This window comes from Lagopus leucura, unplaced genomic scaffold (genome assembly GCF_019238085.1).
Source record: "Lagopus leucura isolate 7727_CA_CO unplaced genomic scaffold, USGS_WTPT01 Super-Scaffold_100002, whole genome shotgun sequence".
Taxonomy (NCBI): Eukaryota; Metazoa; Chordata; class Aves; order Galliformes; family Phasianidae; genus Lagopus; species Lagopus leucura.
Window position 1 is genome coordinate 33,541,842 of NW_024962263.1, and position 21,603 is coordinate 33,563,444.

At 44.9% G+C, this 21,603-nt stretch overlaps 1 protein-coding gene across 1 annotated transcript in view; it reads left to right on the forward strand.

Moving 5' to 3' along the window:
* Nucleotides 1-21,603, forward strand: part of RIPOR2 (RHO family interacting cell polarization regulator 2) — a 58,485-nt gene that overhangs the window by 23,971 nt on the left and 12,911 nt on the right. The window contains 12 exon segments of the mRNA XM_042868823.1: nucleotides 3,898-4,024; nucleotides 5,447-5,602; nucleotides 6,192-6,270; nucleotides 6,498-6,521; nucleotides 7,506-7,559; nucleotides 10,077-10,226; nucleotides 11,100-11,163; nucleotides 14,702-14,745; nucleotides 15,763-15,888; nucleotides 17,224-17,372; nucleotides 18,108-18,237; nucleotides 20,533-21,222. Coding sequence (XP_042724757.1) covers nucleotides 3,898-4,024; nucleotides 5,447-5,602; nucleotides 6,192-6,270; nucleotides 6,498-6,521; nucleotides 7,506-7,559; nucleotides 10,077-10,226; nucleotides 11,100-11,163; nucleotides 14,702-14,745; nucleotides 15,763-15,888; nucleotides 17,224-17,372; nucleotides 18,108-18,237; nucleotides 20,533-21,222 — 1,793 coding nt within the window.

Here is a 21,603-nt window from a genome sequence, read left to right on the forward strand (position 1 = left end):
GGGCTTTATTTCTCCGGGGACAGAGGCACCATCAATTATCTGCCATTCCCCACTGCACACTGTCACTGAGTCAGGCAGAAAAAGATACTGATACAATTTCACCTTATCCCTCAGCATTGCTGCTAGACTCATCACTCAGCTGCCACACACTTAGCATGGGCAATACTAATTGTATTAATTATGCTCACACACACACAGTACATGTTTATCTTAGCAGGAAGAGGACTGATGATTTTTTTTAAGTGAAACGTTGGCGGTTCATCAGCTGTAGAGATTTTAAAATAATGAAAAAAGATTTCAATTTCTGCTGGTTTGATCCACCGCTGGGGCAGAGTCTTGAATCTCCAAAGCTTTTAATACCATTTGAGATGCACATTCTCATAAAATCATAGAATGGCTTGGGTATGAAGGGACCTCAAGGATCATCAGGCTCCAACCCCCTGCCACAGGCAGGGCCACCAACAGGAAGCTCCCCATTTAACACTAGACCAGGCTGCCCAGGGCCCCATCCAACCTGGCCTTAAACACTTCCAGGGACGGGGCATCCACAACCTCTCTAGGCAGCCTGTTCCAGCACCTCACCATTCTCATAGTAAAGAACTTCTCCCTGAACATCCAACCTAAATCTTCCCTCCTTCAACTTGAAACCATTTCCCCTTGTTCTGCTGTTGTCTATCCTTCAAAGAGTTGACTCCCCTCCTGTTAGTAGGCTCCCTTTAGGTACTGAAAGGCTGCAATGAAGTTACCCTGCAGCCTTCTTTTCTCCAGGCTGAACAAGCTCCACTCCCTCAGCCTGTCTTCGCAGGGGAGGTGCTCCAGCCCTCTGATTATTTTTGTGTCCCTCTTCTGGACTCTCTCCAACAGCTCCCAAAAGCACACCATGCTTTAATATTGAGAGAAGAATGCATATTATAACTAGAAGATGGTAGCTTTGTATCAGATAACTATTAGAAACTTGGTCACTACATTGGAGCATCACCAGAATCCCCCTGCTTCTGTAGGGACAGTGGTCAGTTCTATAACAGATCTGGGTGAGTCCTTGTGGACTGAGAATGAAATTACCCCAGTGATTACATGCATGTATACAATCAGAGTACAGCTGTATTATTCAACTCTGTGGTAAGCTTGTGAATGGTTTAATAGTAAGCAGGAATATAACTGCTCCTCAGCAAAGCGTTTTCCCACAGCATGGTAAATACTCATCACCCAAAGGGTATTTGCTAGATGTCAGTGTCATAAATAATCCATGACTGTGAACGTGGTGCCTGTGCAAATCTGGGCTAAGGGGCTGCTGCTTCCAGAGGGGGTCAGTGCAGCTGTGTGCGGTCAGCTGGAAACGTTTGAGGTGTTGGCAATGTAATGTTAAATTTTAACAGCAGATTGTGTTTGTATGATAGAGGCAAACTCTAACCTGATGAACATATATATATTGAGCACGAGCCAATGTGGGCTCTGAGTTCTGACCATTCTATGCAATAGCAAAGCAGAAGTAGTTCCAGGCAGGTCTCCAGTTTGCATTTCAATTGCACTTCATCCACATTTCCTTTTGGTACTGTGAGCAAAGCCCTCACTACTAAAGCACTGCAAAGCCCCTGAGAACTTCAGCAAAATAAGTAAAATAAATAAATCAGTACATTTCTTTTTCAAGATTGTTGCATTTTTAAGCTTCTCCAAAACAAAATAACTATGTTTTTATGGCCAATATAGCCATGACTAGCACCCAGTATCAGGTTTGCTCTTGTTCCTCTTGTTTCCTGAGGGTTTGCGAGCTGATGTTTTTTGTCAGTGGGATTTAGCTTCCACCCTCACATGTCCCTGGAGGGATTCAAGGCCAGATTGGATGGGGCCCTGGGCAGCCTGGTCTAGTATTGAATGGGGAGGTTGATGTCCATGAATGTGGCAGGGGGGGGTGGAGATTCATAATGCTTGAGGTCCCTTCCAACCCTGGCCATTCTGTGATTCTGTGATGTCACCAGATGCTGGCCACGCTGTTCTATCCATCCTGCTGGACACCCTCAAAGCTTGCTGCTCTTCTCAGAGGGGTTTGGTCTGGTTCTCAGAAGGGTTTTCGCAGCATGATCATAATTGCATAGTGAACATAATGAATACAACAAACACACTGTTAGATGAACAGTGGGCAAGGTTTTGCTTCCAGGTTATGGCACTGGCCTGCTGAAGACAATTCCGTATCCCAAAGTTGATCCTAGCAGGTACCAGCACTGCTTTTGGGAGACAGCAGGGGTGGGAAGTGGTGGCTGGGAGCTGGACAACTGGCAGCCAGGGCTCACATCTGCAGATGCTCCTGTGGAGCTCTGCCATAAACCCGTCACTCCTGCTCCTGTGCTCCAGGCACAAGGCCAGGTGAATTGGAATGGTCTCCAGCTATAAAAGTCTCCCAAAAATGGGGCCTGGCCACATCCAAGCTGCGTGCTAGAGTAGCTGGAATAGCTTCTAGCCCATGCTAATTCCCTAGATGTGCCTGGGGATTGTTCAGGAAGGCTTTGGTTGGCATAGCTGGCTTGAGAGAGACCTCAGTGGTTGTTCTTGCCCAGACATGAGGCTGCATGGAGACAGAAACCTTTCCAGGTAGATCAGAGCTACCTGCTGGTCACAGCAGTGGAGAAAATTTGGCTTAAGCACACCTATCACAAAGCCAAGGCTGCATCTGTGAGGGTTGCCCAGTTACAGGGTACTGATCAGTTCTCACTTCCAGAATCAGGAGACTGATGCTGTTTGGGCTATGTAACGGAGAAAATTTCACATCGCTAATAGCGCTGACAATTCTGAGGCTGGAAGAAATATTTTTGGCAGAGCTCTTATAGAAATATTCCTGACAAAGCAGCTCTTCTTGGGCAATACAATCCTCTCCAGAGAAAAGTAGCAGCTCTCTACAGTGGTGAATGCCACCTCAGGGAGTATTTGTCCAGCCCAGCATTACAAATCAAACAGAACTGGACTGTGCACGACGTTTCCCCACATATTTGCTTTTTCCAGTGAGTGTTTGCCGTGGAGGCACTGCGTAACTCTGCTCCTTATCTGCAATAAATACGTTTGGTTGTGAAGGCTCAGGCTGCAAATCTGTGGTCCTCACACTTGGCTCCCTTTCGGGCACTCAGCTATGGACTATCCACTTGTGGGGATGAGAGGCTGCTTTAAATTTACCCACTGAGTCCCGTAGGCTGCAGTGTCGCAAAGCATCAACTCTGTTGCCTGCAGGCAGCTCCAGCCCTAACGCCTGGAGTCCTGCTGCAGCCCTGTTTCAGCCCCAGACTCATCCACAGCTGTGGAGCAGATGCAGGGTGAAATGAACTGAGGGTATGAGGTGTGCCAGGTTCTGCTTTTAAAATAAATGGGAAAATAATATTTTTGTTCATTTTTTGGTCAGGTTATTTTAACCTGGCTTAGTTTCTCCATGTGTTTCCCAAAGCAGCAGTGTTAGCACCCCCGGAAGGAAGGCAGTGGTGAATGGATGGGTCCTGTGAGACAGGGGTGCAACAGGGTCCTTCTTCTTAGTTCACTGACCACCTCAGCATAGTGTAGCACTCAAAAGGTAGCACTTCTGGTGTGGCAGATGTTGACACTGGAACTGGGGGAGAAGCATGCCAGGCATGGCATGAACTGGGGCCACTGCTGAGATTAGCACATCGCAGCAGCTGGTTTCCAGCCCCACACCCAGATCCTCATTGCAGCCGCAACATGGTTTTCATAGTCCACTCTTGTAATTTATTCTGCAAACCAAGCAACAGACCTCAGCAGACTGGAGTTGGGGGTTGTGTTCATGCCCTGGCTCACAGCCCCTCCTAGAGTTGGGTTGCCTTTTCTCCTTTCTGATGCCCCTGCTTCACAGCACACCTCCTGCCCACCCCGATCCCTGACCTTCTTTCTGTTGTTTTTCAGGAATATCCTCCCGGCTTCCGGAAATCATGTCAATAGGATCACATTCATTCTCTCCAGGAGGTCCTAATGGGATTATCAGGAGCCAGTCCTTTGCTGGCTTCAGCGGTCTGCAAGAGAGACGCTCCAGGCAAGTACCATGTTCTTTAAGTGGCTTTCACAGTCAGGTGCTAAAGGGACTGGTGGCTTAGAAGGCAGCAAAGATGTGATGGAGAAATTCCTTCTCCCCAGCTTGCAGGAATACGTTTTCCAGGCTAAAATCTCCTTATATATTGGCCATGTCACTAAGCTGTTAGCCTGCATCTTAACTACCAAGTGCTTCCCCTCCACCCTTAACGCAAGGCTTCCTCACATTTCTCAGAGTTGTGAGAACATTTCAGAGAATGATTTTAATTTCCTAACTTATGCAGAAATCTTTTCACAAGTAAAATGCACAGAACTATGATAAGCTTTCCACCGCCCCCAGCTTCACACTGCTGCTACCTAAAAGTCAGTTTTCTCATTGCTGCTGTGAAGTCAAAGCAGCCCCATTTTTTTGTTTGTTTTTACAGAGCTGCTTCAGCATCCTGCTGGAAGCAGATCCTGGTGCAGAGCCTTTCCCTATGTGGTCCTTTTAGCTAGACAGGACCTCAGGCTTTGAGCCACACACTTTACTGGGTCAGCCAGATGCCTCCAGAGCTGCTTTCCAATTAGTTTCAACTTGTGTGAACCCCACCAAGCTCCAGATCAGCAGTTAACAGTCAGGGAGGAGCCACATGGTGAGGAGGTCACCTCCCAGTTGCCAGCAGTAGGGTTAGATGCTGACCTGCAGGAGGGGAGCCAAAGAGCCACCTACAAGCAGCACAGCTGTCCTCCATTTGTGGTCCACCAGCAGTATGATAGAGAATCATACAATAGCTCGAGTTGGAAAGGACCCACAGGGAACACTGAGTTCAACTCCTGCTCCACACAGGACCACCCAAAATTCAAATCCTATGTCTGAGAATGTTGTCTTGAACTCTGGCAGCCCGTTCCATGCCCACCACCCTGTGGTGCAGCCCCTTTCCCTGACCCCCAGCTGCCCTCCCCTGACGCAGCTCCATGCCATCCCTGTCACTGTCACACACAGCAGAGCTCAGCGCTGCCCTCCGCTCCCTGTGAGGAGCTGCAGCTGCCATCAGGACTCCAGACACACACATGACCAGTCCCCAGTCTTAGGAACCTCCAGACTTTACACCTGAAATTATCTAGGCACCCCTTTGCTCTTAGCCCTTTCATGGCTGAGTCTAAGCAGCAGGAGGCAGGACAGGCACGGGATAAGACAGAGAAATGCCTGATGAGCCTGGGACTTCATATCTGGGAGAGGCAACTGGCACATCAAAAGCTGATGGCACACATCCCAGAATGCTCAGACTTCTCAACCTGTAAACAAACACAGCCCTTTAAGCAGCAGGCATGTAAGCAGAACCATTTCTCTAGCACAGATAAGATCAGGAAGATCTCTTTAAGTTACGCTTCTTTGAGATTGTTATGATTTATAGGGATTTTCTCCTCTTTTATGTTCACTTTGCAGGTGTAATTCTTTTATTGAAAATTCCTCTGCGCTCAAGAAGCCCCAAGCAAAGGTGAAGAAAATGCATAATTTGGGCCACAAGAACAGCACCACCCCCAAGGAGCCCCAGCCCAAAAGAATGGAAGAGGTCTACAGGGCCTTGAAGAATGGCCTGGAGTAAGAGCCGTTCTTGTGCTTGTTGACTGAAGCCTTCTGGGACATTTTAGCACATAGAAAAACATTTCACAGAAGCAAAGATCCTTAATGATAGAAGAATGTACCTGTTGGAGCAAACTTAAGATTGGAAACGTGCAGGAAAAAAATCAGTCCAGAATTCCAATTCTGTTTGCTTGAAAAAGTCCCAAGGACAGGGATTTCAACAGTAGATTTTTCTTTTTTCCCCTCCAGGTTTCCTGGAGTCATATCAGAAGCACGTATAGTCCTTAAGATAACGCTTCTGACGATAAGGGCTTTTACCAACCAGACACGATAGCAGCAATTGGAAAGCACCAGCCTGTAAACTAAGCAGAAGATAGCTTACTTGAATGTGGTTGTTTAACATCAGGAAAACACTGGGCTGCCTAAACAAATGGCTTCTAATTATTCTCAAAAAGGCAGCGGGGAAACTGTTTTTAGAACAGATCAATACAGATCAACTTTTTGAGGAAGGCCGTTTGTTGCAGAGATTTCCTTGTATAGTGCTTAGGAAGCAGCTCCGTGACACGCTGCAGAGCTCATGCCTCCCTTCTCTGGTTTGTGTTTACAGCGAGTATCTGGAAGTGCACCAGACAGAGCTGGACAAGCTGACTGCTCAGTTAAAAGACATGAGAAGAAACTCACGCCTGGTACGTGTCATACTTGTGATTGTTCAGAGAAGCACAGTACCCATCCAGAGGTACTGGAACAGGCATGGGCTGGGAGTGGGAAACCGGGCATGTGAATGCATGATCTTCGTCCCTTCCAGCTCTCGTCTTGGTTTCGATTTCTATTCACTGATAAATATTATTGTCTCACAGTGCTCTGGCACTGTTGTGTTTCAAAATAAATTACAGTTTCATCTTCTCTGTTGCAGGGAGTCCTGTACGATTTAGATAAGGTATGTTACCCTTTTTAACACTTGCAAGGTAGCACTGGTATTTGTACGATGTGCGGAGCTGGAAACTCTCAGCCTGCTCTAGCAGCCAGGCTAATGTCTTTGATGCAGAAGTTACCTGCAAGCCATTGAATCAGTTGCTTGTACAACTTTGCCCTGTAACCACCAGCAGGGGTGGGAGGCTGGCAAGGGCACATGCTGGGTGTCTACAGGCCAACTCCAGAGGGACAAGCCAAGGGCTCAAGCAGCTGCCTTTCCTGTTACATTTTCTCCTCTGAGTGAGAGCCAGCCAGCGCTTCATGGCATGAACATTCAAAAGAGCAGGACAAAATCCCCAGAGAAGCGAACTGTACAGAGGTGGGCTTGCTGATAGTTGCCCTTGGGGTAATTCCAGCCTGTGTGATCACTGCTTACTCCTGCTCTGGGCACTGCTGGGGGGGGGAGGAACAAGCTGAAGAATTGAAGGTATTCCTTCTGTATGGGAAATTTTGGCTGAAACAAAATAAAAGCCCTCAAAAGCTTTTCCTGAACTATTTGGCTTTTTTCAGTTGAAATGCCAAGCTTGATTTTGCTTTCAAAAACAGTTTATTCAGGAGAATAGGTTTTGAAATGCAAAATCTTACCCGTTTTAATATAAGCTTTCAAAGTAGTGAAAATACAGAGGTTTTTAAGCCAAAAGTGCTCAACTTACTAATTTCAAATGAACTAGGGAACTCGCATCAAAGAAAATTGTTGCAGACTCTATCAGAAAACATGGCTTTGTACCTGAAAGCATATTATGTGCAGATATCAGTGAGCTCCATTTTCAGCAGCGGCTTAGTCACAGTAAGGTGGGACAGTTGAGGCCAGATTCATGGTCAGCAATGCCTTGCATGCATTAAGGAGGAGTTCCTCAGACTCCTGGGGATCTGAAGACACAAGCTAGAGTGGAAATATCTTGCAGATGTGTTCACATGTGCCTCACTCTCTACTTTCTGTTTCCCCCAGCAAATCAAAGCAGTTGAACGATACATGAGGAGGCTGGAGTTCCACATTAGCAAGGTAACAAGCACCCCAAGCATGTCCTACGTTAGAAAAAACAACTCCTGAGCCTAATACTGCCCCCTCCCTCCACCTTCCAGGGAGGTGGATTTGACAAAGCCTCTCCCAGATTCAGTATTTTTGCTGGTCTCGGTCGTCTTGTGCAGCTTCTGCTGCATGGTTTGGTGGGCTCACATCCTCTTGATTGCATTGGTGAGAATGAGTGTCTTGTACCCAGCAGAGGTACGCTTTGTGATTTATACCTATACAGTTTAGAGTTGGATGAGGCCCACAACATGCGTTCTCTTGGTTATAAGCATATCTGCTAGTTATTAGTTACTTTTCTGAGCCTGACAAAAGAAGGAATTATTTTTGACGGAGGAAATGCGTTTTGAGAGCCATTTGAAAAGCATTCATACAGCTTGAAGTGCTCCAATTATGATAGTCCATCAAACCTTTTAATTTTGTGTTCTCTTACTCTGAGAGCTGAAAAAAGTCAACAGGCAATAGGCTGAAATTTTGTTCCCCCAGCCACTTTCTTTCTTGCTGGCAACATGAATGGCAAAATTACTGCTTGGAGAACATTTCCATTCAAGACCTTCCCACTCCAGTCCTTTTAAAGCTAATGGTTTCTATGCTTGTAATAGGAATGAAAGGCACCAAATGCAAGAGGGTAACACTGGTCACCTGAGCACATTAGTTTTCTTCCTGTAACCCACAGCAACAGAAGCAGGAGAAGTAGAGTTGCATTGCATTAAAACTAGTGGGCTTGTTCAGGTGACAGCACAGTTTTGTTTCAGATGCCGGAGGGCTCTTTTGACCCTGTGCTGAACAAGGGCACCCGCTGCATAGGAAGCAAAGGGTGAGAACAGTGTGCAGCAGCAGACCACACTCATTTATTGGGGCAGATGAGCGTGTTCACACTGGAGATAGCTGCACAAAGTCAGTGCTCCACCCTGATGGCAGGAGTCAACTCCAAGAAATGGCCATTTGTAGGATCTGTCTTTAGCTTAGGGAACAGTGCTGACTTAGAAGTGGTAAAGTGGTGGGTACATCACCAAGAAAGTTTTTCCTGTAACTCTGAAATGTCAAGATGCTGCCTATGGCTTCCATTACCCTTTGCTGCACCATTTCACTTGCAGAGTAGTTCCCATGTTGGTTGGAGAACCAACAGTAAGGGCTTCTGCTATCAGGAAAATAAGTCTGCCTTGTACGAGTCAATGTCGTGTTTTGAAGAAGTCAGGATGAGCAGCCCCACTCCAAACAAATAATCAGTGACACCTTTTGCTAAAGACTAAGCAGGCTTGAAAAACAAAAAAAAAAAACAAAAAAAACAATTGCAGCACACCTGGATCAGGATCATTTCTAGCACAGCAAAATGATCATAGACTAACAAAGCCAAGGTGCTGGAAGCTTCCACAGAAAGAAATTCTGTGAAAATCCATGAGAAAGCACCAACGTGGGTAGGGCAGACACTTAATGTCAGAGAACAAAGGAAAACAGTTATTCTAGATAAAGAACACATATCATTCCATCCTCACAGGGACATAAGAAGCAGGAAGAGATGAATCTTTCTCTTTTCCTCTCCTCCCCCGATAATGTCAGATTAGAAAACCTGTTTTCCCAACCATAAATTAAACTATACCATTGTAGACTTCCACTGGACAGCTTGGATGGTGTAAACTGTGATGTGATGGTGTAAACATTCAGTGCAGGGATTAGAGAGAAAAGGGAAACCAAAGCATGAGACACATGTAAATCCACTGCAGGCTTGATCCAGGTGAGACTTTACATCGTACATCACCAAGTATTACAAAACCTCCAGACTGCTTACTGAATGTCTGGTGCCTCGGCCATGCCAAGGACTCTAAGAAGATCACAAGGAAATTATGCAAGCATCTATGGAGCTGAAGTTCAAAACTGAATTTAGCTGTTTCTAAACTTTTTCTTATTTGGGCTACAACTCCTAGTTGTTGAGGCGTTAAAACCACCCCACTTCTCCCACTATTACCTGTCAGTGCAATACTGCAACAGTCTTAATGCATGGCTGGTGTTAGCAATACTGAGGACACTGCTGTCCCTAAGAAATGTGCCAATTAGCATGCCCACTCCCATCTGGCAGTGTGGACATTGCCCACATCTTTGAAAGAGCACTTATGACACCAATATATTTATTTTAGAAGCTTGCTGCGTTCCTCCTGTACAGCTGCAATTGCATGTGTCCCAAACTGGAGGGAAAGGCAGCAGCAAAACTTAAGGGCACACAGGGTAAGCAGATGAGTTGTTGCAAAGCATCTGTTATCACGGTAACGAGATTTATGCAGTAGAAGATACTTCTATCTTGTGCTTTTTTTTTTTGGTCAGCTGTGACAGTATGACAGCTTCACTGACAGCTTCATTCATCCACTCTCTCTCCATCTGAGGGTTTAATCACTTGTTTGGCTTAGTTTCCTTGTAACACAATTGTTTTACTTCATTGAGTTCTCAGTTCATCTTTTTTTTTCCTCCCTTCCTCACCGTTCCTGTTGTTTGCTCTAGGTGGATGAGCTTTACGAGGCCTACTGTATTCAGAGACGTCTCTGTGATGGTGCCAGCAAGATGAAACAGGCCTTTGCAATGTCTCCTGCCAGCAAAGCAGCTCGAGAGAGTTTAACCGAAATCAACAGGAGTTACAAAGAATACACAGAGGTATGTCTTCATCCATTTGGCCTTTCATTTTCATTGTTTAAAGGCCATGAAAACTTGGCCACTCATTTCAGTGATAATCACATCCAGATAAAAGGGTTAGATGTAAAACCACTGAAGGAAAATTGTTGTTTTCTCGTGAATGCCTGCTATTTTACAAAGATGGGTGACATAAACCCAAAGAGTTCTTTGAAATAATAATGGTTATGTTCCAAAAGACCAGGGCTATACTCCAGGAATCACTGCATTTAAAGAAGTAAATCTGGCCCGAACCTACATATGTCACAACCATACATGCTCCTTCCCATCCTGCAGACATTAGGGTGGCAGGGTAGCTAGAACAAGCAGACATCTTGTGCTCTGCATCCAGTTTCAATTGCTGTGATTACTATCTATTTTATTAAACCAGCTGTTTAATTATGGAAAGTCTGATAGTGCTGCAAACATCACAATGCACAAGCTGTGGCATCCTGCCTAGCTCTTCTGGGGAGGGTCAAGTACCCATCTCACACAGTCTTTATTTTTAATGTCGTCCATGTTTCTTGGGAGATTAAAAACATGCTGGGAGCTACTGTGGCATGGAGCTGCTGCTGGCCCGCGTCCTGGCTGGAGAAGACAGGGACAGTAGCCATGCTATCCTTTAAGGGCCACAGCTGCCCACTGCTAATGCCGGGATTAGATCTCAGGGTTACATTCAGCTTCGATGTGAGCATAGCTTAGCTGCCGTTTTTAGGGCCAGATTTTGCTAAAAACAGGAGTAGCTCTTGCATATTGATTTTAATGAAAAATACCTTTCCTTTGCATAATAGAAGTGTTTATTTCCAAAGGAAAAAAAGGAGGGTTTTTCTGACCTCGCTATTCTGTCTTCCTTAACAGAACATGTGTACCATTGAAGCAGAGCTGGAAAACCTGCTGGGGGAGTTTAGCATCAAGATGAAAGGTAATTACTTTTTCACCTTTGCTTTCACTGAACAGCAGAAGTCAGTCTGTGCCTGGTACTGAGGGAACTGAGATGCTTTGGTTTTATATGTACTTAGAAGCTTGCTTTCCCCTCCACTACACTAATTGCTGAGCCTTCAAACTCTGACTTGCACATCTACCCTTGGAAAGGATCACAGAGCTGGGGCAGAGTTTGCAGAGAGATTCTTCCAATAAAATGATTCATGTTTTCAAGGGAGACGTGATAGTTAGGCTCACCCAAATGCTCCTCCCAACAGCCAAAGCAATTCAGTTTGAAGGCTACTGCACCTTTTGCCTCTATCCCCACAACCCTTTAGGAGCTACATGAACATCCATGGAGCTGAACTTCAAAATAGTAAACCCGAGGCCATACAGCACAGAAAGCAAATTGCATCAAGCCCCTCAGGGTATTTCCATAGTTGCTGCAAATGCAGTGCAATGCACAGTTCAACACAAGGTGACGCGTTGCAGAAAGTATCAGGGCATCACTAACAACTGGGCTGAAAAGGCCTGGCCCCTTCTCTCTTGGATACCCAAGTCCTGTACAAAGGCCTGTGGGCTACAGTGAAGCAGAGAGCAAACCACAGATAACAGCTATATCTAAACGTTCTTGTACCATGAAGACGCCAAATGAGAAATCAGCAAAGAGAAATACCATATTACTAAGTATTTTCTAATTAGGACACCATGACTCCTATCTAGGCTACTTTCTTCAGGAATGGGAATCCAGTAGGACAATCTAACTTTTGCTATTAGCACAGCTAGAGCAACTCCAGCACAAAAGCCTAGTGATCACATTGCAAGCACCCTTTCATTACACCACAGCACAGCCAACTGTGCTACTAATTTTAGAATCCAGTGTTAAAACTCAAAGTATTCCTCCCCCCAACGCTTACCTGTTCCTAGCCACACCAGTGACAGTTATTTTAGTGCACTCTGTTGCTTATGTGAAAAGTGAGCCAACCCACACAGCACCATCAGGAAGCAGGAGGCCTATGCTGTGCTTTTATGATTGATACAGGTATGGGAAATGTTGATCACAGCCTGAGCTTCTGATTGACCACCTGAGGTGAGCAATGAGTCAGGCACAGGAGCACAGGTGAAGGCAATTCACCTGTGCTACCAGAAGAGGGTGGAGCCTGACTCCACCTCTCCTGGACCCCATTTAAGTTGTGTCTGGTTAACCCAAAGACTGCCACTGAGGAAGGATCTCTTTTAGAGATTGCTTTTTGTGGAGCTTATTGTGAACATTTTTCATTTATTATCCTTCCACCGTGATAATCCTACTTAGCCTAACCTCTGTACACCTATTGATAGTACTTTTTTTTTTTTTTAAACCTAATCATTTCTCAAAATAAAGATAATAAGCTCACTAGAATGAGCGGTAGCTCAGGATTAATCAGCTGAAATTAAACAGGAAAACCCAATGTGGGACTGTAGGAAGTCTGGGTGGGTAAGCCAAGTGCCTTGTTATGATGCACAGGGAAGTGCCCTTGCCCCTCTTTGAAGCAGACAGCAAAACACTCAGGTCATTCTTAGAGCAACACTAGTCCAGCACTGAAATCCACCTGCCCACATTCCTGCACTTGAGCAGAGCTATGCATGCTGCAGAAGGCTTCAGGGCCCTGAATGCAAAATACGTTTGTGTTCTGATACCTTACATAGCCACCTAGCAGCCCTGTCCTGACACTAATTGCACCGACCTCTTCAAGGTGCATCAGGGGAGGTTCAGGTTGGATATTAGGGAAAATTTCTTCTCTGAAAGAATGGTAAGGCACTAGAACTGTCTGCCCATGGAGGTGTTTAAGAACAGTGTGGGTGTGGCACTGATGGACGTGGTTGGTGGAGATGGGTAGACAGTTGGACTAGGCGATCTTAGTGGTCTTTTCCAACCTTAATGATTCTATGACGAGAGCCATTGGTTCCTGCTATACACTGAGGCCCCAAGAACTGCTCGTCACCAAAACCTACGTGCCTTGTGACAGTGATTTGAGCTCAGCAGCTGTGCACTGTTCAGTCTGCCCATCATCAGGCTGCAGAGACCTGAACAGCAGCCTTAAGACCTCATTTTCCTAGACCTCAGTTCCTGCCTAAGCTGGTGCCTGGCAGGGCCTGTCACTGGGCATAGACCTCAGCTCCAGACAGCATGCACACAGAGGCCCCAGCCACATCCCCCCCCATCCAGTGAGCAAAGAAGGGGCCTTTTATGTTCCTCAGATGCTTTCAGAGATGCGTCCCAGCAGAGATCAAATTCCTTTGTAAAAGTGTGCCTAGGGAGAGGGGAGCAGCAGTGGAGTGCTAGAAAGTTTGAATTATTTATAAACAGTAAATAAATTAGACAGGAATTGGTAATATGAGCTCTGAACAAGGGCATCTTTATTCAGCTAAGCAATAGGATGAGTGAAGAAAACTATTTTCTGATGAAAGAAATGAAAGATCAGCAGATTACTGGGACAGGCCGTGACTGCACAAGAGAGATCTAGTTGGTCCCAAAGTTCACCTACAGCCTGGTAGTAGAAGCCAACATTAGGGCACAGCTTAGCTGTGCTGATGCTAATAAACTCTTTCTCTCTATGAAAGTACCAGCAGCAGCTGGTATGAGAGGACAGAAAAAACATGGTGTATTCCTGGGGTGCTGAGCAGCTGAAAGAAATGAAGCAATTATTTTTTCTTAACAAAACAAATGCAGTAGCTACCTAATAAAGAGATCAGTGAGGAAGAAGAGATTCCCTATGTAGAGGGTTGGGCGACCAGAAAGCAGCCAGTTTTCCCCGTCCTGCAGAAGGGCAAGTTACAAGGCCAGGAGGCAGGTGGTGGCTTTCCTGGGACTGCAGAATGGTCACGAACCCCAGGAAACTTTCCATTTCATACGTATGGTGCCTATGCAGAAATAGCATCATGACATCCTTTTAAGAAAAGCTCTCAAGCAGACAGTGCAGCAAAGCTCTTGTGGCATATATATCACCCCTCTGGGGAAAGATGGGATAAATCTCATATTACAGAGGTCACTTGTGGTTCTTGACGTAGTTAGTACTCAAAGACACTGGGGTAGTACAGCAGTGGTTACACCATGGATGCAGGAGTCCTTCTGCCTCCCTGTGTTTCCACTAGGAAGTTATAACACAGACTTCTTGTTCAGACTTCAGATAGCTGGGGCTGATTTGGGTTAACCAGCAAGCACTGCTGGTAATCAGCAGCTCGCCTACGCCTTGTGATAGTCAGAGCATGAAGCCCAGCTTCTGAAACCAGATGATGTCAGGAAGCTACTTCCTCTGTTTTATAGTTATTACACAAAAGGGAGAAGTATGCTCAGAGGGAAAAAAGCTGGGAAGTGCGAGTCTTTGATATGCACAAAACCACTACATGATGAATTTCTGTACCAAAGGAAAAAAACAGCCATCTCCATAGAGGGTGGGCTGACAGGGCTGCTGCCCAATCTTGTCACAGCCGGTGGCCACTGGGTAGACCCAGGGGGCTGTTTATCTGCACTGACCCTCACTTTCTGTCTCTCTCCCCAGGTCTGGCTGGCTTTGCTCGACTCTGCCCTGGGGATCAGTATGAGGTATGTAGCACTTGGCTTCTGGTTCAACAGAAGAAGAATTAAAAGGGAGGCAGACTCCTGCTGCATTTTACTCTGCATTGAGCAAAACTTACTGACATCTACACGCCAAGAAACAGCTGCTAGTTTTCCTGTAAGCTTTCTGAAAATCATTGCAGGTCTTTATCTTCCTGTGTTAGGGCATCTGTCACAAGACCTGAAAATTACATTTGGAGCACTGGGTGATAGCTATTCCATGAACTACAAAACTTTTTTTTTTTTTTTTAAATGAAAATAAGGCTTTCTTCTTGTGTTTAAGTGTCTCCCAGAATTAGGGCGTGCTTTTCACCATCTTGTTCTCAACAAGCATTTCCAATTCTTCTGGAAATAAAGCATATACCTCACCCTACATATGCAGCTCACTGGACAGGTCCTTGCAAACATTCTTAACTGTATGCTGGAGTTTTCTTGAGGAAGCAGAAAGACACAGAATCATTTATTTTGAAACCCCAGTGCTACATGCTGTGAAGCTGTGTCAGTATTTCAGGTCACTGCAGTGACCTAGAGAACATCAAAAGCAGGTTCATTAGAAATAGGTTAAACTAAAAGTCTCCAGCTCTGTCCAGCAGGGAATATACAGTGGTTTGATTATGGATTCCCCCTACAATCTGCAGCTCGCAGCTGTCTTGGTTATTGATTCCCCACTCTGGCTATCATCAGTTTTTCCCACCACTTTCATGCCTGCAAGCCTCTGCAGGCCCAACATTGGTGCTGGTTTTACCCAGCCAGCTCTGAAGTCCATGGCAGCCATACCAGCATACCACCTCAGTTTGAGGTGTTGCACCATTGTCACTCTGTTTTCATCATCAGCCAAAGCCTTGCAACTGCAAAGGCCTCTCAACAGGGGACAACCAAACCCCGCTTAGCCTACCCATCAAGCTGGAGGAGTTAGGGAACTGCAAAAGGCGACCTTCCCTTTCCAATATTTGAGCATTAAGAGGGCATATTGCTCAAGATAATAAGAGGAGTTTTCTTTTTCAGATTTTCATGCGTTATGGTCGCCAGCGATGGAAATTGAAAGGCAAAATAGAAGTGAATGGCAAGCAAAGCTGGGATGGAGAAGAAATGGTCTTCCTCCCTCTCATTGTTGGGCTGATCTCCATAAAGGTATGCATACTAACTTCTCTGCCTGCAAGCAAGACAAGAGCCAAGAGACTGCCTTTATGTGCACTATCAGCAAAAATACAGAAGTAGATCATGAAACTTCTTTGAAATGAGTCATAATTAGTATTTCAAGCACACTTGACTAAAAGAAGTGCCATAGTACTACGCAGTCCTAGATGCGACAAGGCTAATCGTTTGGTAGCCCTGTGGGAGAGATTGTCTTAATGCTCCCTATATAGGCACCTTTACTAACGTAACCCTTGCCTCACATCACTCTCCAGCAACTCTCAGTTATTTGCACTAAAGCAACATAAATCTATAGAAACGTATTTGCTAACAGTATTCAGCAAAACAACAACAAAAGCAAACTGAAAACCCAAAAAAATCCACTACTGATGAGTTAGTTAATGCTGCTCAGATAACAGAGCAGTATCTGTTGATCTGGAGAAATACAGAGGTCTCCAGTTCAAACACACGCAGGGGACAGTCAGGTGTAAGTTGGAACAGCCCCAAAGCTCAGTCATAGCTGCAGTAAACAAACTTGTGCACCTGATTCTTTTGCAGTTCCTACACAGCAGTTCCCAAAGTTTAACATCTCTCTTCACGCCTGATTCCAGATCCTGTCCTCTCTACAGGATCTGCATGTATAACTATCCCTCTGAATTTTCAAGAAAAGAGATAAATGTACACGTAAGCTTGAATAGTGCTGTATTCTACTCTTACTATAAAAACTTAAATGGTTTTATGTGAGATTTTTTCCTACTAGATTTGTACAAGTCTTTACCAAACACCATTATAGATGTAATGATTACATAGGTTCAGAGTTACAGGAAACAAATACAGAGAAATGAGTCTCTGTATTAGAGGTTACTAGATAGGCAGACTTTATTAGGAAATACACTAATATGAAAGCTGCCAATTGCAGAGAGAATATTAGATGAAATAACACAGATACACTATGCCTGCTACTGCCATTCCCTCAGACTCCACATACAGTCACTGTGGAAGAACAAATACAACACAAGACAGTCCTTGGTCTGACCCAGCCTGCTGGTTCTCTTCTGACACCAACAAAAACTGTAAAGTAAACATACAAGATATGCCTGTGTTTGGTAAGCATGATTGTGTGCAATTATACATTTATGAAAAAGAGAAAATAAATTTTCATTTTTCTGTAGTTTTTCTGTAATGTAAGTAATGAAGACACAACAAATATAATCATATTTTAAAAGCCTTCTAGCAAGAGACCCAGACCAGAAAAAAACCAAAACCATTTCTTGTAATTAAGGATTACAGTACCTTTCATGATCACGGATGTCCTGTTTTTTCCCCTCATAGGTGACAGAAGTGAAGGGACTTGCTACTCACATCCTTGTAGGAAGTGTAACCTGTGAAACAAAAGACCTGTTTGCAGCTCGGCCCCAGGTGGTTGCAGTAGACATTAATGACCTTGGCACAATCAAGCTGAACCTTGAAATCACCTGGTAGTAAGTAGAACTGGTTGGATGGTCTCTGGGTCAAGTGGCTGTTTTAAAGAAAAGTGGACAAAAATCACACAGAAGAGATCTATCAATGTAGTCTCCTCTCTTTGGGGGAAAAAATATGGTTTAAAAGCTGGACTTTGTGGGTTTTGTATGTGGCGTGAAGGCAGTGGGAAGTTTCCTAGCACTGTCTATCTGCAGTGGTAAGCATGGGTAAGCTGATAATGTTTGGATTCAGAGCTAATTCTCAGTGTGTTTTAATGAAATAGATAACTGTCATTTCTTAAGCAGCATTATTGTTTTACTTCTACAGTCATGTATGCTGTTTCTTGTAATCCAATAAACGTGAAGCTAGCAATGACAGCAACTGATTTCCTTTATAATACAACAGCTCTATTAGCTACTGTTAACTCTACTGAGCACCTACCTTGTTATTACATGTTCTACCTGTCAACTCCGCTTCAAGAATACCCTTCTTGTGAGAAGCAGGCAGTACTGCATAAAAGGTTTCTGAGAATAAAATGCTTTTAGAAATGAAAACTGTACATCTGAGCCTGCTGCTTAATTAACATTTTAAAACACTCCAGTTAAAAAAAATGCCAGCTCTGAGATTTGATGTGCTAATAAACACCCTTTTCAAAAAATCCTTTCTGTGGACCTGAAATTCCTTCTCCATCAGCCTAACAATGTTTGTTTAATTATTATTATTTTATTTTATTTTCCCCATCTGTGTGCTTGCAGCCCCTTTGATGTGGAGGACCTGACCCCCACCACGGGAAATGTGAGCAAGGCCTCCGCTCTCCAAAGGAGAATGTCCATGTACAGCCAAGGCACTCCAGAGACGCCAACCTTCAAGGATCACTCGTTCTTTGTAAGCCCTCCTTGGCTTCATGTTTATGTAATGAGAAACCCTAGCACAGTTCAAACACTGCAAATGCTTCATTGCTTTCTACATCTAGGCTTTTTTCCCTGGTGTCAGCAGGTTACCCTCACAGACGCTTATAAAGCAAATGCATTTCTAGCTGCTAATCCTCAAAGAAGGTGACGGTGGTCCTGGCATGCTATATGGCCAACTACCATGTAACTGTTCTCCCCTGACTGCTGTGTTACTTGAGTAATCTGTATAAAATCTCTGTTCTTCCTGTAGCAGTGGTTAAACAGGCATTGCCGCAATAGTATTTTTAATGCGTCCCCTGGTAAAAAAGAGATTTGTAAGGTGCTCTTAGATTTTGTGTGAAACAAATTCTGAATGCTTTATAAGGACTGCATATTAAGCTGAATAGGCCATCTGTAGAGATGTGAATTTTACAAGTGCTATGTCCCGTGCCTGTAATTTAAATCTGCTGCAAAGCATTCAGTTAACCTGCCCTCCTTACCATGTTTGCTTTTAACTGTTGAAGAAATGGCTGCATCCCCTGCAAGACAGGCCAAGGTTGGCAATCTTAGATGCTCTGCAAGACACTTTCTTTGACAAGCTTCGGCGCAGTCGCTCTTTTAGTGATCTGCCATCGCTCAGGCTAAGCCCCAAAGCGGGGCTAGAGCTATATGTGAGTCCTGGTATTTGTGTGCTGAAGGAGTTTATCAGTCCCCATGTGGCATCTCCATTCCCATGCATGCCTTGTGTGCTGCTTTCTGGTGCAACTGGCTTATTTTGCTGACTGCTGACAGGGGAGAGCGTGAGTGTGAACCCAGGCTGCTTGTGGTAAAGCAAAGTTGCTCTTGGTTTCTACATGGGTAATGTTCTGAGTGCAGAGAGGAGTGCAGAGCAGGAGCACAAGCCAGTATGGTATTCTTAAAAATGGAGTTATTGAAAATGGCGTGCCATGCTGATTGATGTTGCACATTTGCTGAGTGACTTGACTTTCAGCAGTAAAGGAGAGGTTGAAAGCGCACTCATGTGAGGGGAAAGAAGAAATAAGAGTGTCGTTATGTCTAGGGAAAAAAGCTGCTGGAAAAATGATGAAAATTTCAAACATTTTAACTGTGAGTACCTTGCCAACATGGGAGTGCCTATAGTTCCTTCCAGCAAATTGTCAGCAAAATACTAGTTGCAATTCATCTGTGCTGTGCTTTTGCATGAGTTTGCCACGTAATGAAGGCTAAAATTTGCTTCAGAGCCCATCAGTGTGAAATTTCAGGCTTTAATTTATTACATTCTGCCTCCAGGCAGGTTCTTGTACTTCCCCTCCTTACTGCTTTTTGCCTTTCTTTCCGTTCTAAAAATTGTGTAAAATAATAGAAGGATGTGTACTACAGCTCTGAGATGCTTCAAACCTGATAGCAGGGAAGAAGTCAGCAGAAATGTTCTAACTCTCTCCAATGTGCAGTAAGTGAGTTTAACATGAGATTAAGGCAAAATTTGTGCGTCAGATAGGCAGTGGGGTCAGGTAGACAACCTGCAGTGTATGTCCCCATAGGTGAGCCAGGGGTGAATGTATATATGTGCTGATAATCACTCTGGGGGGAACATGTGATATCATTTTTGAATCAATATATGCTGTTTTTGTTTCCTAAGTGATCAGTATTCTGCTCAGTACACCACCACACAAATCCTTCTGTTTCCTTTTGGATTAAATTCGTGTTGAACATGATTCTTGTGTAGCTCATGTTCAGCAGTAGGCAGAGGTATCTGCATGTGGTTGTGTACTTTCTACAGGAAAGGAATAGCATGGTCATATCCCCATTAAAATGATGTGACTGGAGAAACTTTTGGAGCAGACTGTTTTACAGTTTAGGGATTGCTACTTTAAAAGTCAGGAAATAAATACAACAGAAATCTGTAAGAACATGAAAATGTAGCCAAGATAGCTTGAGTGCAGCCCATCAGGAGGATTTCCCACAAGAAGTGGGGTAGTGCCATGGAAGTGCTGTCAGTCAATTTGCTTAGACAAACAGTGCTTGGTTGCTGCTGTGGGACATGCTTACCAGAGCTCTTGACTTACCCCAAAGAGATGTTGAACCTAGAGTTACCAGCAGAATCCTTCTGGAGTCGGGAACTGTGCCAGATGAAAGCACAAGTTGGACTTCAATTTTCCCATTTCTCAAGTCTTGACTGCTTCTCGAATCTTATTCCTTGTATTTGTCTTTCCCAGACACATAGATCATTTTTTTTTCTTTCCAATGAGACATGAAAGACATTTGCTCTCTTTCTCAATTCTCTTTTCAGTCAAACTTGCCAGATGATGTCTTTGAAAATGGAACAGCAACCACAGAGAAGCGGCCTCTTTCCTTCACTTTTGGCGACCTGCCTTATGAAGACCGCGTGCCCCCTGCCAACCCAGCAGAGCCCTCCTCTGCTCACGTCAGCTCCAGCCCCGATATCACCACCACTGCTACTCAGCACCGAGCTCACAAGTCGTCTGAGAGCTCGAGCCCAGACTGCAGCAGCAGTGACTCCTGCGGAGACTCTGTCCCTGAGCCCAAGGACCTGCCATCCTCCGGAGAGGCAGCAGTGACTGGGATCAAGGCCACCCCCAGGGCACATTCTGAAGCTTGCCAAAAGCCCTCCGATGCCCGGAGCGATCGTGTCTTTATAGAGGCGAGCGTCCCGGTGTCTCTCCTGCAGGACACAGATGAAGGTTCTGAACTAAAGCCGGTGGAGCTGGACACCTATGAGGGCAACATCACCAAGCAGCTGGTGAAAAGGCTGACGTCTGCTGAGGTGCCTGGGACCCCAGAGAGGCTGCCGTGTGAGGGGTCCATCAGTGGGGAGTCAGAAGGCTACAAGTCTTATCTCGATGGAAGCATTGAAGAAGCCTTGCAAGGGCTTCTCTTAGCTCTTGAGCCTCATAAAGAGCAGTACAAAGAGTTTCAGGACCTGGACCAGGAAGTGATGCATCTGGATGACATCCTAAAAGTGAGTACATTTTCGGAAAGTACTACACTAAAGGAGATCTGAGCGAGTAGAATCTCTTCCTCTTCCACACAAACATCAAATCAGATATCACTAAACAGATTTGCTCCTGTTGGAGCACCCTTTCACAGTGTTGTATTTTTAAGCATGTGTCTGCAGTGTGCTGGTGGTAGCCTTGTATGCTTGAGTAATGGATCCTTTAATCTACTCAAAACTTGGGGGAAAGAGAAAAAGGTACAATGGCAGAGGGGCAATTACATTATGCCTTTCTCTGCAGAAACCACTTGAGAGCCTGTTAGTTGTGCCATACTGGAGATCATATTATAGCCAATCTTCTGCCTTTAAAATTCACAAGCCGCATCCTTGGTGGGTGTACTTTGGCAC